This window comes from Thalia democratica, chromosome 4 (assembly GCF_965202585.1).
Source record: "Thalia democratica chromosome 4, ktThaDemo2.hap1.1, whole genome shotgun sequence".
Classification (NCBI taxonomy): Eukaryota; Metazoa; Chordata; class Thaliacea; order Salpida; family Salpidae; genus Thalia; species Thalia democratica.
In genome coordinates, this window is record NC_139168.1 from 35,260,586 (window position 1) to 35,278,750 (window position 18,165).

The following is an 18,165-nucleotide window of genomic DNA, read 5'->3' on the forward strand; positions in this document are numbered from 1 at the left end:
CTCATTTGTTATAAAAATAAGATAGTTAATAATAAGCACCTAAAAATTTTAATTACTTAAACTTCTCATAAATTTAGAAAAAAACTATATACACAAAAAATAAAGTTAAATATATACTTATATTAAATTTTAAATAAAGCTTAGGTTTTTTTAATAATTAAATTTTTCTTTAATTAATTGTTATTACAATACCTTTTTTGTTATTAGATTTATTTTTATGTACTAACTGAGATATGATAATAGTTCGAAAATGGTTTAAGTATATTTTGAAAGCTACATAGGTCAAGGTTAGACATAGATTTTGAAAATTACAAAAATAAATTATGTAAATATTAATTAAACTGTGGTATGCTTAATCATTAATTGATTAATAAACAAAAATCATTGTTGTTAGTAGTTTGTTGTTTATGCATTAAGCCTTAAGGAAATGCATGAAGCAATAAATACTAAATGACTAAGAACAACGATTCTTGTCTTTAAAAACAAATAATTTGTTTAGCATTTAAATAATGAAGCTTGTGTTCATAGATATTTGGTAAACTTTTTTTTTTAGATAACAGTATTATTTAAGGTTTTGTACAAAGTTAATATTTTTAGCAAGTTAATAATGAAACTACCTGGTATTATCTTTTTTTTTTGATTAGTGAAGTCTACAAAAATTTTGGATTAAAAAAACTGCCAATATTTTTTTCTTAAATTTTAAATAGGTAAAACAATAAGCTCAATCTGTTTAAAAGTAAGCATACTAACAGCTTATTTAACGATTAGTACTAATCAACTGTATAAATTGTCTTTAAAAACAATAAACATTGATTTAATCAAAAGTTTAAAAAACCAAATAGTTTTATTAGTAGTTTATCAGTTGTTTCTTAAAGACTTTTTTCGTTAAGTTTCAGTTTAATTTTGATTTTAAAAGTTTTTTATTTAGACCCTTACTCCATCACGTAACACAAGGCTTATTTTTAATGTCAATAAAGTTTACATAAAACCACACACCTCAGCATTTAAAATATCTTCTTTTTATTCCAGATCTGTAATGCTTTTCTACTTTTATTAACATTTTATTCATATTAATTTATAACAACTAATGAGATTGAAAACTAAAATAAGTACATATAATAAAAAGTAACAATATCAGTTTATTGATTTCTATCATGTTGTTTATTTATTAAGTTTGGCAGTAACCAATGCGTAGGATTGGGTCAGAAAAGCACGGTATCAATTTTGCACAGAGTGAAACTTTGGCTCTGAGTTACTTTTTAGCACGGACGATTTTTTAATACGGAGCAACACTTAGCATGAAAATCAATTTAGCACGGAGGGTCGCTTTTGTACGGCTTTATTTTCCATGATCATCTTTTTATGTATAACATTTGTACTATAATGTTCAAAGAACTAAAAACGAACCATTTAAAATCAAGCTTTAAATGTGTTAAATGTTTTAGTTTAAAATAAAACTTTGTGTTTGAATTGTACAACAAGTTTTTTTTTTCAAAATAAACCTAAAAGTTTTCAAGACAAAAACAAAAGTAGATTTAAATAAACAATAAGTTATTTTTACTATAAAAATCTAACAAAGATTTGTCACAGTGATATTCTGACAACTAGCCTAAAAGTATTGTTCAAAGTACAGACGAGTATGTAAGTATCAAAACAACCTCACATACTTTATCGTTACAATTAGCTATAATTCGAAGACCATAACAAAACCGTGTGAAAAAGTATACTATTTTCAATATTAAATGCTTTATTTCACAAACTTTTAACCTTCTTTGTTGTTGATGTTTAAATTAAGCTTAATTAAATTAAACTTTTAACTAAGTTTCAATGATTTATGAGTTAAACAATTAATTTACATTTTTTTTGGCAAGTTATTTTAAACTAACAATATACAAGTTATATAATTTAAAAAGTATTTTTAGGAATTTCACTTATAAACTGTTACTAAAGGAACTGTAGTTCAATTCAAATTTACAAAAAAATATATCTTATTTAAATTCAACTCCTAGGTAAATCATAGTCACGAAAAATAAAACATAATTAAAACGGTATAAAAAGCTACCTAATAAATATTGTAAAAACTAAATCTTGATACTAGTTGATTTAATCTTAATTAAAAAAAAAGGCAATACATCTTTTAATTACAAAAACATGTTAGTTAAACGAGTGTTTGTTTCAAACTAAGTGTTTTCGTATTATTTAAATTTAGAATTTTATCCTGAGAATTTTTAATGTTTGGATAGCTGTCAATTTTTTTAAACTAGTTTTTTATGGCGTGTTGTAGGGATGCAAACAATTACTTTTAAAAACAAAAAAACAGTAATAGTAAATAAATAAGTAATAGATAATATAAAAAAATTTAATAGTTGGTTCAAAAACTAATTAACTTTTATGAATAACCAGTCAAAAAATACTAATGATGAAGTATAAATACTTTTTTAAGTATTATGCTATGCACACTTTTTTAAGTATAGTTACAAAGATATAAAAGAATTATAATATTGTAATATGTTGTATACAAAAGGTTTTGTTTTCTATGACGCATTTTCTTGCCCGGGCAAAAGCTTATTTGATGTTTTGATTTTGTGTGAGAAAAATTTTTGCCATATGAATCGACTCCTTAGTCGAGTTTTTTAAAGGAAGTTTGATTTTAAAATTCAGTTCTAATTAAATAAAACTCATACAAAATTTTATAATAATTAAACTAGTAATGTAAGTTAATTGTTCAAAATTTCTCTACTCCACCAAAAATCTCTAGACTTAAATTTCTAAGAGTGTTTTTGTTAAAACTCAAAAAGTTTATAAAGTGGCTTGAGCTTTATTTTAAGTATACTAATATTTGAAAATGATCCAAATAAAAACAGCAAACTTAAATATTAATCTGTAGTGACGACATAATTCAAACTACTTAATATTAATAAGCATGTGTTTAATCTGAAAGCATGAGAGAAATAGTTTTAATTTTTTAAATCTCTACGTAAGTTTTTTTTTGAATAATACCTTGTAATGGTATACAATTGACAAAAAGTAGGAAAATATTAAGTAAAAAGTTAGAAGAAACAAACTACTTAAATAACACTTAATAAATACTTAGCTTAGTGTAACAATAAAAATGCTTGAAGATCTATATTAGTATAACAGAGCATAAAGACGAAGAAGTCAAAGCTTAAACTACTCAGCTTATACACTTGAGGTTAGTTTTACATCTATGTAGTTTAATTTAACATTAGTTAGAAAATATATGTAATGAATGTAATGTTCATTGTATGTAAAACTCTGTATTGAATTGTATTGCTTATAAAAGCACTAGTATAGAAATCCGTCATGTTTGACTTACATGTATAGTCAAACTACCATTTAATTTAAAAAACATTAGAATAACATTCTATTTTATCTAAGTCTACAATAAGAGTAAGACTTCTAAAAAATTATGCTTTTGTAAGAGTGTTTATAATTTGTGTATAACTTATTAATTGTTGCGAGTTTAGCTTTAATATATCATAAAGTCAAGTACAATACAAATATACATTATACTTTATGTTTGTTCTTAAAACCTTATGAAAAATTTGTACAATATAGAAACAATGTTTCTAAGATATTTTATAAGTTAACAAAGAAACCTAGTCATGTTTTTTGTACATCTTGAATATTTTAACTATAGTTTAAATAAAAAAAGTCTTATACTTATATTAACAGCACGTTTAACAAAAAATAGTTTTTTAATGGAATCAATTAAACTATTTATTTACCTTAACTAAACTATAAATGATTTGTAGCAAAAACATAAAATACGTTTTCAATTGAATAAATCTAATGTTTATACAATATAACAATAATGATTATTAAAAGAAACATCAAGTGATATTTTTTTTTACTACATCTTTAAGAAACCAGTTTCTTTCTAGTATGTCATAAAATTTCACTACTATTTTTTAATGTTAAAAGTTTATTACCATTGTTCCTATACTTTTTGATGATTTCATTTTGAATGCTTATTATTGTTTATGAGATCATCTAAGTCTCAGAGATACTTTTTTACATCTAATATTTTAAAGAGTTAAGTTATACCCTTTTAAATAAAAACTATTAATAGAATATTTTTTTCTTTATCTTATTAGTTAAAATAGTTTTTTGCCGCTTTGTTTTTTACATACTAAAATATTCGTAACGAATTACTGTGAACAAGCTAAGTTTGTCATTTATATTAGTTTTATTGAACAATGAAAACTAAATAAACTGGTATATTTCTTAAATTGCTCGTTAAGCTTTTTGTCCAAATACTTATATGGTAGATTGTATGTTTTGATCTTTTAAGTTAATGATAGTTATTAGTATGTTATAGAATTGTTTTCTAACTTAATTTTTTTTAAAGTCTGTAAATTTGTTTGAAAGTATCATGAACTTAAATCTGATGAAATTTTAATTGAAGATAACTTTTAAGAAAATAATTAAAGTTTTAAAAACCTACAAAACTTTTTAAATAATGGTTTGGATTGATAAGAAACAAGAATTAAGTTTAAATCATCATAAGCTTTATAACACTTTTTTATAAACTAACTAGATACGATGTTTTCAGTTAATTTGATTTATAAAAAAGGTTGATTTACTAAAAATAGTTATTTTACAATCTAATCTTTTTTATAATCTTTATGAGATTATACTGTTAAAATTAAAATTTATTTGTAAATTACTCTTAATAAACTAATGTTATTACTCTATTGTGCGTTATAGTGATTGATGCAAGTAATGTACTGTTTTAATATAGTTTACAAAATGGTTAAAAGCTAATAAAAAACCATTTAAAAACAATTAAAAACTAATTCTGCTTATACTGGGCGACACAAATGCATAATCAATTTCACTGTTTAAAAAACTACTTAGCATAGCAGCTTCGAAAATTTAGCTAAATAGTTTTTAATTTTTGGCAAAACATGTTAGAAAAGTAAAAAAAAATTGTGTTTAATATTTTTTTATGTTGCTTAGTTTAACAGATTTAGTAATGATGTACTAAACCAAGCAGTCTATGCACTTTTTACAACTAAGTTTTTCGTAACAATTTTAATTCTTGAATAAATTGTTTTTTTGTTTACAGTTTCCAGTAAAAAGTAAATATTTAGCTATATATCGTTTATTAAAGAGTACGTTGTTTGTTGTATAATATTTTCTTACAATTTACTTGTATGGTCTATTAAAGTATAATTACGAAAGTCAAACATTTATACTAAAATGTTGGATATTTAAGTTCAAGAGTTATTTCACCCAAATCGAAAATAATTGTTTTCAAAAAACATTTAATTTCACTTTTTAGTTTAATTTCTAACTCATGTTTTACTCCCAAAACAATCTATGATTAAAAATAAATTTTTTGAATCAGCTTTAGTTACAACAGCTGTTTTATCTAATGTTGTTTTATTTTTATCAATTTGCTTACTTGTAGATTTTCAAACTTAAAGAGCTGTTGTAATTATATAAAGTTAAAAATAAAACAAGGTGTGTGATTTTTAATTTGTCAAAACTATGGTTGAATGTCACCCAACTTGAAATTTTATGAACTAAAGCTTAAGAAAGTTTTTAAGTTGTTGTTTGTAACTCTTTCTTATATTCTTTTGTTTTTTGTATAAGGTTACAGTTCTTAGATAAAAGCTAAATTGGTTTTTACTGCGATTATCTTACACCATTAAGCAAAGGCGAGAGAAAAGGTGCTGGTCTTAGTATGAAGGTGACGGTTTTTTTCTGATTGTTTTTCAATGTGACACTTGTAAAGCTCAATCGGAACTTTTGCTTGTAAAAATTTAATTTGACTCATAATCACGTAAAGACCATAGTGAAAAAAAAAACAATCTGAGTAGTGAAATATTACAGGAATAGCTTTAAATCTATTAAAAGTTTATATAGATTAAATTTTTTTTTCAAGTTTACTAGCCTTTAGTTAGCTCACCTGAATTTATTAACTTATTAAACTAAATCTCTTGGGTATTTTACTTTAAATATCAGCTTGATTTAATTGTTATTAAAATAAATTAATTTGAATAGTTTTGAGAGAAATTTTAATAGATAATGTTTTAAATAAAACACTTTTTAAATAAAGTAAATAAGAGCTTAACACAGGATTGCAGATTAAAAAATAAAGGTTTTACTTTTTGTTATAAGATTAAAATGGTTTGGAACAATAGTTTTATTGTTTTTAGTAAAATGGATATCTTTGTCTAGGTGTTTTAGTTGAAATATACTAATCTGCTAACGTTTTAAAGCTTAAATTATCGTTTTGTTTTGATATCATAAATAGTCATTAATGGACTACTTTTAAGATTTCACTTATTGTAAAATAAAATTTATAATTTTATCAATTTTTTTTCTAAAAAAAAACACATATACAAAAAAATTTACAAGTTCAAAGTAAAAAAAGAGTTTTGCAAGCCTAAATTTTTAACGTAATTTCTAAAAAAAATATAAACGATTATTGACAATCACACATTTTACAATTTCAAACATAATTTAATTTACAAGCTAAAGCTGAAAAAGTAAAAAAAAACAATGATTCAGCTAAATCTTTTTATATAGAGTCTATAATTTGTAAAAAAGTTAAAATAATCTTAAACTAAAAGGCCTTAAAAACAAGTTTGCCAAAGAACTTATGACTTCAGAGCATGATTTTTCATTAAACTTTGTGTAATTTTCAGTATGATTTAAGCAACTAAACTTGTTAAAAAAAAGTTTGGCACGTAGTATAATTTTTTTTACAATGATCTTAATTTTTCTTGCTATTTACCATAGTATTAGTATTTTAACATTTTGTTCTTGTATAATCATAATTCAATACATATCTAAAGTTATAAACAAATTATATTAATGGCTACAAATTTTGAATTAATCTTTCGATTTAAGTTATTACTGAAACTAGTTGATGCTAGTTTGGTAAATAGTTTGTTTTAGATTTGATAATTACTTCTTATCTCTAAGTAAGTACATTTATTTATTTGTTCTAAAAAATTATGTGCTGGTTTATATCTTTTACACAAATTAGTATATAGATATATTTACGTGAATACTTCTCAAATGGTTAGTCTGGCGATTTATTTTTACCATTACCTCTTAAAGTAAGCAATAAGCATATATTATTATATCATATTATTATCATATAATATTTACATACATTTTTTATATGCACAGAAAAATATTTTATAACTCTCAAATTAGATTAATGTTTAAATTGATATATATTTTTTGTAATTTTGTTAAATTATTATTTTTTGTACTTAAAAAAAATCTTTAGGATTTTTTTTTCTAGTAACAACAAGTAGTTTTATTTAGTGTATGGTGTTAACAAAATTAATTTCAACTAAGAAGTTGTTTTATTAGATTCATAATTTATTTTTAAAAATATATTTCTTATGACTTTACTTTTAGTATTTATTCCTACTTTAATTGTATCAAGGTTTAATATTTAGCAAAATTAAATATTTAACTAAACTATTTTAATACAATAACATGTTTAGTGTATATATTGTTAAGTTTTAACGGACATAGTTGTTGTTTGTAAAATTTGTTGTCATTAAAACATAGCTTCGTGTGACTACTATAAAATCTTGTTTGTGTTATTTATAGCAAATCATGACCAATTTTTTTTTTTTGCTAATAGAGAATTTAAGTGCATCTTTGTTGTCTAATGGTCTAAAAAATATGTTTAATAAGTTTTTTATATTTGTTTTACATTCTAATAAATATTGCAGCAAAAAAAATCCAAAAATCACTTTCATCAACCGAAAAATAACAATGGTAATTAGTAAAGTCAAAGTGTAGTTTTACAGTTAAAAACTACTCTCTTTAAATGTTGAACTTTGTGCTTCGTAAAAAAAATACACACATTCAAAAAAACTTTGTTTGATAGAAACCAACGAAACAAAAAAGGGAGTAGAAGCTAAATGGTTCACTTATATTGAGCGTGAAACTGTTCTTCTCTCTTTCTTTAGCCAACCGTGTGTAATGGTTTTTTAAAAACTGCTTGTTTGTTTGGCTGGGCAAACCATTTTTGTTGAGGATGTTTTATTTGTTACTTAAATTTAGCTAGTTTTCTACACACAGTATATTATTACCAATGACCATTTTGTTTTTTTATTTACGGCTTTTAGTTGAATTTATGTATTAACTTTAAGTAGACAAAAACGATTTAATTATTCAGTTAACATGTGAAATTTGGTTCTTTTGCAAGCTCTCTTTTAAGGTTACTTCTAAATTGTTTATTAGAAAAATTCTTACTGTAATTATGTACAATTTCTATAGCAAATAAAGCAAAAGCCTGTTTTTGTACCTAGTTTTAGTGTAATATCTACCTAGTTTTAATTTACCAATTGTCATAAACAAATTTCTCTGCTTGTCACAATTTTTTACAAACTATTAAAAGTATACATATTTAACTAAAACTTTATTTACAAATGTTGAAGTTATATCAAACGATTAAAACATTTCATCATCTATCAAGCTGCCTAAAAAATTTGTAAGCTAGAAATGGTAATTTCAATTGTAGTTTAAACCATATATGCATACTTTTAATATTGTCTAAAACACGTACATAAGGGTATTGATAAAGTAACTTTTTGTATAACTCACTCAAAATGTCTATTAGGAGAAATTGTATTATTAAACATTATCCTCAAAAAGAAACAAGCGAGAGCATTAAAACCGTCAAGCAATTCAAATCAACTTTTCTCAATAAGCTCAATAAAAGAGTAGTGTTCTTATGCTAATTTGCTCAACGTTTTACCTATTTATTTCTTTTTCTAAAGTTTATTTGTGTAATTGACATAAAGCGATATCAGCACAAAGTTTAAACTTTAAATACCTAGAGAATGCTTTAAAAGCAATATTCACTTGTAGTATTTCTGCTAAAACTTTTCTAAAAGTTTAAAGCTAATAATGCCTATTTAATTTTTCAAACTGTTTAAATAACTTTATACCTGTTCAAATACCCATATAGGAACGTTTAAATACTCAAGTCTTTTAAAATGGACAAAAAGTCAGCCACAGTGACGGGAGTGTTCTTTTCAATGCTCGTCCTGACCGGTTTCGTCAGCTTTCTCGCCACTAGAGGCTCCCAAGCAGAAGAAGAAAAACTACCGGTCCAGAAAAACTTTCTCACCACCTCGGAACCAAAAAATCCATTCTCGCTTGACGTAAAAGACGTTGCGGAACTTCAAAACTTAACTGCCGCGCAAAAGTCGGACGTAAAGTCGTTGACAATTAGGCGAGTTGTTTCTCTATTATTTTTCGTTAAAAGTCAACGATTTCTTTTGGAGAATTTTTTTTAAAGTTTGACAAGTGCATATAGACGAGATTATTTGTGTTTAAAGACTATAACAGTTCAGTCTAAGTAATAATTACTTTATAAAAAAATCATTAAAAATTAAAACTAATACAGCGACACTGAACTCGAAGTGTTGGATAGCGAAGCTTTACGAGGTTTTCACAATCTACGAGCTTTAAAATTTGCAGGCGGCCGACTGTTGACTATTTCTGATGGTGCTTTCGACGACTTGAAAAACCTCAAAAGGTTATTATTTTTTGTTTAAGTTAAAAAGTACAACAGTTATTTGTTCAATAAACAAAATTTATGATTTAATATATAAAGTAAAGTTTTGAAAGTTTCAAATGAAATTTTGCGAGTATTTCAGTACTATGCAAACACAACTACAATGTGTAATAATTTTTCTATTGAATAAGTACGTATAAAAATATATATTTTTATAAAAAAAACTTATCTCAGATTAGTAGTTTATTAAATTTTCATAAGTTATATAAACATGTTAGTTTTAATTCTAATGTTGTGATTTTTATTTCTAATATAAAATAAAGCGTAATAAGTTGTCCTAGAAATTCAAACAAGCAGGGCCCATTGAAAAATCTAAACATTTGTTTTTAAAGTTTTAACTATCAAGCTATATTAGTTTGTAAGCTCTATATGCCAATTAAAACATTCTAGATTTATTTTTTAAATTTTAAAGTATATGTAACAGGGTTGCCACTTTGCCTGGAAACACCTTGAATTCGACAATTTAGGCAAAAATAACCTGGAAAAACATGGAATTTGAGAAATTTTGAAAAAACCTGGAATTTTTAATAATTTCAACATTTACAGTAGTAAAATTTCGATTTGACACAAAAAATCTATCATATGAATAAGATTTTTTTGTCATCATCAAAAATTTTTTTATTAGAAAACACATTTAAAGTAACTTTACATTTTTTCGATGTTTTTATACTATTTAACACTTTTTCTTATATAGAAATTAACTTAAAACTGAAATAGACCCAAAAATGTAAACTTTTAAAAACCTAGAAGAAATTTGGAAAACCTGTAAAAAATTTTGAAAAAATCATTGGCAACCCTGATGTAAGCTATTGTAAACAATTTTATTTCCGGAGATATTTTAGTAATTAACACTAGTTTGAACTTAAGTTTTTAGTGGTAATAAAAAATAGTCTTGCAATATTAAATGGTATTTATTATACCTTTAAACCTTGAATTTCGTACATGCGAGAGACAAAAAACTTGGTTATTTTTTAACAAATGTTGTCACTTTCAAAACAATAAGTGTTATCTAACAATTGACTATAGTAGTTTAAGAAAAATGTAAATTACACAAAGACTTCAAAACATATGATTAAACATAGGTTTTAAATTTTGAAGTAGTCGTTTGTCAAGGTTATAAAAACTAATTATATAGATTATTTAAGTCAAAAATAACATTGTGTACAAAATCTTACTTATGTAACTAAAGCGTTAACATTCAGGTTGGACCTAAGTCAAAATGACTTCGAAGAACTTTCAGAAGAATTTAAAAAGCTGATCAATCTTGAAGAACTTGATTTAGGCGGAACATATGTTGACGAATACGAGAAGTATCCATTTTATAACCTTACCAACTTAACAAGTCTTAAATACCTTAATCTAGCACACTTAGTTTTTGACTTCGGCTCTCCAAAATATATTCCTCAAAGTCTAGTTACTCTTGACTTACTTAAAGGTCTTTTAGGTGAGGATATTACGTACTTGAAAAACCTAAAGAATCTTTACGCTGAGGAGCTCGGAATTGATGGAAATTCAACTGCTATACCGGACAGCCTCGAAAGGTTACACTTGTACGATGCTTACAACGACGAAGCTTTAAAGTTAATAAGAATTCAAAAAAACTTGAAATACTTAAACATAGGCCTAAACTTAATGGACAACGTTAGCATGAGCGCGTTTTACGACGGTGTTCTAAACACCAAAGTTTGCGAGAACCTTCTAGAGCTGAACATTTCAAACTTCTACGGTCGTATTATTAAGCACTTGCCGGAAAACGCTTTCGAAAAATGCCCCAATCTTCAAGTTCTTGATTTGAGCGTTTTCCAACCCGAAAACACCACAGGCCTGAACGAGCTGAAGTCGGCTTGGTTCGAGCACAGCCCGAACCTGCAAGTAGTCAAGCTGTTCAACAACCGTTTCGATTGCCAGAGTGAAACGTTCGAACAGGAGTTGGAAAGATTGAAGAAGAATAGTTTCGTTCTCCAGGACAGCGATGGAAAGTGTGTGCCAGTTTATGTTTTAATATTTTTAGATAGATAACACTAACTTAAGTCAACTTTTCGACTCTAAAGTTTCGTAAAACCTTTTTAGTTACACTAAATTTATGGTATTGAATTTTTTTTGTAAATAATGGTTTTGAAAAGCATTCGTTATTTTTTTTTTCATTTACAGAGTGGTATTCAGAGATCAGTGGAAGCAACACCTTTGCACCGTCGTGATGCCGGAATCACGACGTAGTCATCATCATCACCACCACCACCACTAATTGTTGCGTCACAATCATCGACCGCTCTACAGACGAGCTAAAAAGCTGCTTCGCTTTCACAAAAACCATCTTTCCATAACACATGTCACGGTACTTAAGACTTTTTAATAATTTTACCGCTATTAGGAGCTTTAACTGTGAAACTTTTTCATTCACTGAAGTACAAGAGAGTCACGCTGAGAGTTATACGTTCCTTTAGTTTTTTAATTTTGTATTTATTACTTCGCTGCTCCAAAAACAACCTGTAGTATACTACCTAGTTTTCGATAATTTATTGAATACATGTTTAATTTTGTTGTAATGTTCTTTTTTTTTTCTAATATTTAACGATTATGTTGTTTCGATTAAACTTTGGTTGCATTGATGAGTTTTAGTTTTTTGTATACTAAAAATAATTAAATATTTAAATTTTTAGACTAAAATGTATGTTTTAAATCAAAATATAGTGCCTAACATTGTAGTTGGTTACCTTATAAACAAAAAAAAAATAAGTTGAACTGTTTTTAGACACTAAAAAAAACTCATAACGTAAAAAAAAACTATAATTTATTGCTTTGGTAAACATATAAATAAACACATCTTATTTACAACTAGACTTTAGAATCCATTTCAAGACCAATAACTTTTATGGTAATTTTTTCACCGTTTCTTAAAACTGACAGTTCCAACTCTTCCTTTTTGTTCAAAATCTCGTACATATCTTTCGGCGTTTCAACTAAATTTCCATTTACCTTTGTGATAATGTCGTTTTTTCTTAGGCCTCCCCTGATAAAAAAAATCCATTGAAAAAAATCAGTTTACTGAAAGTAATAATAAAAGATAACTAAAAGTTTATATTACTTTCAATATTTTTTTAATGTATAAGGAAAGGTATCCAGTCTTAAGTAATTTATTTTAAATTATCAGTAATGATTACAAGTATGCGGGAGAATTAATTTCCACAGTTGCAACAAACAGTCCTTTGTCGACATTAATCGAGTTGTTTTGGTTGCTCAGTCTAATCTGCTCAACTATGTCCTTGGTTAAGCTGTACACATGCAGCCCCAACCATCTCTTGGCCCAGTGACCGATTAAATCACCACCTGAAAAAATACTTAAAATGGTTTAAAGCTTTTTTGTCAATATACGATTGTATGACTATTTTTAGCCGCACTTTTTATTTCTTAATTCACCTTAGTAAAAAAAAACTAAAGTTTAAGTGTAACTTTTTTTGACTAGAGTTACATTATTTAATAGTTATCAAATAAGAAGTTAAACGTTATTTACTGCACTATTGTATACGTAATTATATTTTCCCCTAGGGTTTGGGAAATACATAAAGTTTACAAAAATAACTTGTTTACCGCGAAGCTAGTAAATTGGATAAAGTATATCTAGGTTGATACAAAGTCCATAGAGTTAAGTGATAAAAAGACTGTTAAGTTTATAAATTTCAATCAGTATGAGTATATTTTTATCCGAGTAAATTATGTTTATCAAGTTTTCTAAACTTATTAGTTTTTATATTTTACCAAATTGTAAAAACTGCACAGTTCAAATCAAACTATTTAGCTATGCAGTTAATTTTAAATAAATTTTGATACATTAAAAAACAATTTTTTCTTATTAAAATTTAAATATTAACACTTACTTGACTGAAGAGCATTGTTGTTTAAGATTCTATAAGCATATTTGTATATTAAAAAAAAATAAGATCTTAGATTAACCCACTTCAAATTGTAATAAAATAAAATAGTGTTTTTACATTTAGTTTTTTTTTAGTTGAAAACTTAATTTTACAAAGCTGCATTAACTAATCATATTGTTTTAAAAGCCATACAAAAGTGAAATACATATATACTTAAGGATACTACTGACATTAAACAACAGACTTTTTATTTTATCAAGAAAGTACTTTATGGTGCTGGTGGGTATGGCAAAGGCAATGCCGGCTGAGGCCATCATTGTGTTCATCCCAACCAGTTTACCGGCCAAATTGACCAATGGCCCACCTGAGTTGCCGACCTGTCACATAATTTGCTTCATTAATTTACTAGCAAGTTACTTACGTTAGTGTTTATAAAACTTTTTTTTTTGTATATACATGTAATCTCAAAGTTTTGTTTGTATTTGCATTATAAAATTTAATGTTTTTAATTTTCAAAAGAGTTTATTTATCTGAAAAAACGCAGAACAATCAGGTTTTATTTTGCTATTTTCATTTTGTAAAACAGAAGTTAAAATGATACATAAAGTTTTTAAAACTCATAATAGTTTACAAAAGCGGTATGAATAACTTTAATAAATTTCTTTAAGATGTAATAAAATCTGTTATTTTTATGTAAAAACTACATTCAAAATGCAATGATCTTGTTTTCTTTTGTGGAAATTTTTATTAGTAAACACAGTTATGTGTTAAGTAAAATGAAAAAAAAAATAATTATTATCTTTTACTACTGTCTATTGAATATCATACAGCGAAACAGTTTAGTTGATGATTAAATAGATAACTTCCAAATAACGCATAAAAATAAAGTTTCAAAACTTTCAAAAAAATCAAACTTATTGTCAATCTTTAATAATAAAAAAATTCTATACAATTTAGCTTCTAATATTAAAGAATAAAAAAATATTATTAAAGTATATTAAAAATTAAATATTAATAGTATTAAAAAATAAAAAACATAATATTTATTCAACACGTATATAAGTATAAATTCAATTCAAAACTGACTTTTAACATTACTTTCTGGACATTTTTTAATATATACAATATTAATAATTGATTTATTAATCTAAATCAATAATGTATTATATTACAGTGTGTTTTTTAAAATACGTCCTTTTAAAGTGTCGTTTTAAGTTATAAAACATTTATGGTTTACCTTATTTTCATCTTTATCAAGATTAAATATAAACTAAATTTTTGTGTTAAAAAAATAAAACAAAGTTAGTATGGTTTTTTAACCAAACTTAATTGGTTAAAAGTTAGTAGTAGATATTTTTTACTATAAAAATACATACTGTTGGAGATAGATTATGATAACTAAAATTCGTTTTAATGAATTTTTAATAAAAAAAATGACAGTGCACTATAAGAACAAACTTAAATCGTTCATTGTTTCTACCAAAATTTAACAATGCTTCTAACAAATTAATCTCTTTTTACAATTTCAAGGCAAACTTATTGACAAAATAATAGACAAAAAGTTAAATAACATTCAAAAAAACTTAAGAGGAAGCCATTGTTTTATAAAGCAAATAAAATTCTTTTAAACTTTTGTTTTGTTGCTTTTTGAAAATATATTAATAACGACAAAAATGTTTTAAGTTAAATATAAACACATAAAAAAATTAAGAGTGCATTTTTACGAGCTCTAACAAAGTTAGATGTTTATATTTAACTGTTAGCTAATAGTTGTAAAAAAATTGGTTAATAATTACTGAGGTGTAAACTATTGAAACTTTTATAGCTTTACAAAAAAAAAACTTGATTACAAATAAAAGTTTTACAAACTATTTTACAACAAAATGTTTAAATATATTTTAGACTGTTCTTTATTAGGAGTGGGTTTAATTAAAAAATATATCTTAATAAGATTCTATAAAAACAATTTTTTAACTTTTTAATCATAATTAGTTAAATACACTTATATATTCATTATACATCGTAAAATAAAATTGTCCTAGTTATCGATGTTATACAGTACAAATTTTTTACAAAACTTTAAAAATTGTACATACTCACGTTTATTCTTTAAAGACAGCATATTCAACTTATTTTTAATGAATAAGTTCCTATATTTTCATTATAAGACTTTAATTAAACATGAGTTTTTAAATGGAGAAACTTTGATACTTAAATGATTTTTTATTAAAAATCTGTGAAAGCATATGTCACAAAGTAGAAAAAAATCTCGTTACAATACTACACCATATGTTTCAAAAATCCACTTAAAATGAACTGCTCTATCAACGTTGTATGATGTGAACTAAACGCACAACTTAAAATCGACCTTTGTTCAACATTTATGTATTTAAAAATAAACGCAATGAAAATTATAAATGTTTTTAGTTGTAGAAGAAAAAAACGGTTGGTCAAATCTAACTCAAGTTTATATAAAACAGTCATGAATTTAGCGTAAAGTTGTAATATAAAAAAACTTTTTAAACAATAACAGATTTTTGTTCTAACTATAAATAGTATTATAAACAAAAGAAGGGCTATCTACAAAGTCATGTTATAAATGGTTGTTCAAATTAATAATAATAATTATGAAAGTTTTAAGCTTAAGCAATTAGATATGACAAACAATTAAGAAGATCTGTTTAAATTTAATTAAGTTTTTTGTTATTAGACCAAAACATGTGCATATACACAAAAAATATTTAAACAATTTATGTTACCCAATACTACGCTTTGAATTTGTAATATACAGAAACTATAAACAATTAATTATACGAGCTCTTAAAACTTGTTAACATCAGCGTTTATGAAAGTGTGCAAAAGTGAACAGATTTGTTTATGTGCACAGAAAAATCTATTTAGAATAATTAAACAAAATAGTATTTATGTAATATTTATAACATACATAATCCTTCATTAAAAAGTAGGATTAATCAGATTTTATTTCAAAACATAAATTGATAAAAATGTTACAATTTTAACAAGCATAAGTAGCAAAAGTAGTTTGAATATTTTGTCAAAACTCCAGTTTGAAATACCTTTAAAAACTCCATAACAACTGATACAAAATTTAAAACTCTATGTAAAATAATCATCCTAAAAACAAAAAAAAAACGGACAGACGTACAAACACTACGCACAGAATTAAAACAGGCAACCTGTAATTAAAACAAACCAACATTTATTATTGCGTCAGTTTGTATGTAGCCGATGTCCGATTTGTTGTCCGTCAGTCCCAGTTCCTTGCCCGGCCGCTTCAGATTGCTGATTATTCCCACGGTGACGGAGTTTTTGAGGGCCAGCGGCGACCCGATTGCCATGACCCACTCGCCGACCCGCAGCTCGGACAGTGGACAGAAGTCCAGTTTCTGGAGACTGGAACCGTTCTGTTTGCAAAAAGATAAAGTGTTTTATTTAGAAATCAATTAAAGTTTTAAATATGACAAAATAAATTATTTAGTATGAGCTTTGCTTACGCGGATCATGATAAAAATGTGAATTAGATTTATCAATTTCAAAGTTAAACCATAGTCGAATTTGCAAATGCTTTTTGAAAGCTACTTAATAATGTTGTAATCTAAATCGTTCAATACTTTATGTACCGTGTTTATCCTGAGAGCTGCGATGTCCCGAGACTCGTCAACCGCCGCAACCTGACCTTCGAAAGTTCTTCCGTCCAATAGTCTTATCTGCATACAAACAAGCTACCATTGTTTGATGAATAACACAAACTTATTATTTATCAATTGATGTACTTATTAAAGAATTACAACACAAAGTGTTCTATAATGAAGTTTATTTAAAGATAGCATCTAGTAAAATTTACAATTCAAGTTTTTCTAATTATTTCTGAGGTGCTTCGTTTAAATTTTTGTAAAAAGTTTTCAATCAGGTATATAAAACAATTATAATTTACTTTGACTTTGCTCTGATTGCCTATAACATGCGCATTGGTGATTATTAAGCCTTCTTGATCTACAATGAATCCTGAACCAGTAGATATCACAGGTTTTCCATTTTTTCCTCTAAAATGTAATTATAATGATAAAAAATAAAAAAGCAAAAAAATAAATAAAATCCAATTTAAAATATAAAACCAGACAACTAAAATGGTGCATGCACAAAAAAAAGTAAATAACTAACTAATTTTTTTATTGAATAACCAGTAGTCATTTTTAATATATTTAGTTCAGTATGTGCTAATGACAATAACCATAAATCTTACAAATATGTTCGTTCAATGTTAACAACTGTCGGGCTCACACCTTCAACTATGTCAGCTATAAAATTGTACTTTTCCCTTCTACTTTGGTATTTACCGCTCGAAGCTTTTAGAGACGGGTTGTGAAGCTTGTAGTAGGCAGACAATCCGACCAGAACAGCCATAAAGATCTTTTTTAACTCGCCATTGTTTTTTTTGTCCTCGCCGTCTGAGTTGGTTTGTTTATGACGCAATAAAGAAGATAGTGTTTTGCGAAAATGATATACTTTTTGAGTTTTTGAAGCTAAATGATTTGAAGTAGGGAACTTGTTGAAAACTTTACTTAAAGCAGTCAATTTTCTAACGGCAGACATTATTTACTTAGGTTTAAACAAAAAATAGTTAAGCTTTTCTAAGTTTATCACAACATATTATCAAAGTCCCTAAAAAAAATTTTACTTTAATAT

General features: G+C 25.6%; 2 protein-coding genes across 2 annotated transcripts; one reads left to right on the top strand and one right to left on the bottom strand.

Moving 5' to 3' along the window:
- Nucleotides 1-8,979: 8,979 nt before the first annotated feature.
- On the top strand, nt 8,980-12,086 carry LOC145834832 (uncharacterized). Its single transcript, XM_082942345.1, has 4 exons — nt 8,980-9,241; nt 9,416-9,547; nt 10,789-11,565; nt 11,738-12,086. The coding sequence occupies exons 1-4, from the start codon at nt 9,003-9,005 to the stop codon at nt 11,829-11,831; spliced, it is 1,242 nt and encodes a 413-aa protein (XP_082798471.1). The 5' UTR covers nt 8,980-9,002; the 3' UTR covers nt 11,832-12,086.
- A 335-nt stretch (nt 12,087-12,421) lies between these two features.
- LOC145833307 (serine protease HTRA1-like) lies at nt 12,422-17,883 on the bottom strand. Its single transcript, XM_082940492.1, has 7 exons — nt 17,723-17,883; nt 17,414-17,522; nt 17,100-17,186; nt 16,677-16,883; nt 13,703-13,835; nt 12,787-12,913; nt 12,422-12,596 (listed from the first exon to the last, which is right to left on the bottom strand). Exons 1-7 carry the CDS (start codon nt 17,881-17,883, stop codon nt 12,422-12,424), a joined length of 999 nt encoding a protein of 332 aa, XP_082796618.1.
- Nucleotides 17,884-18,165: the final 282 nt, after the last annotated feature.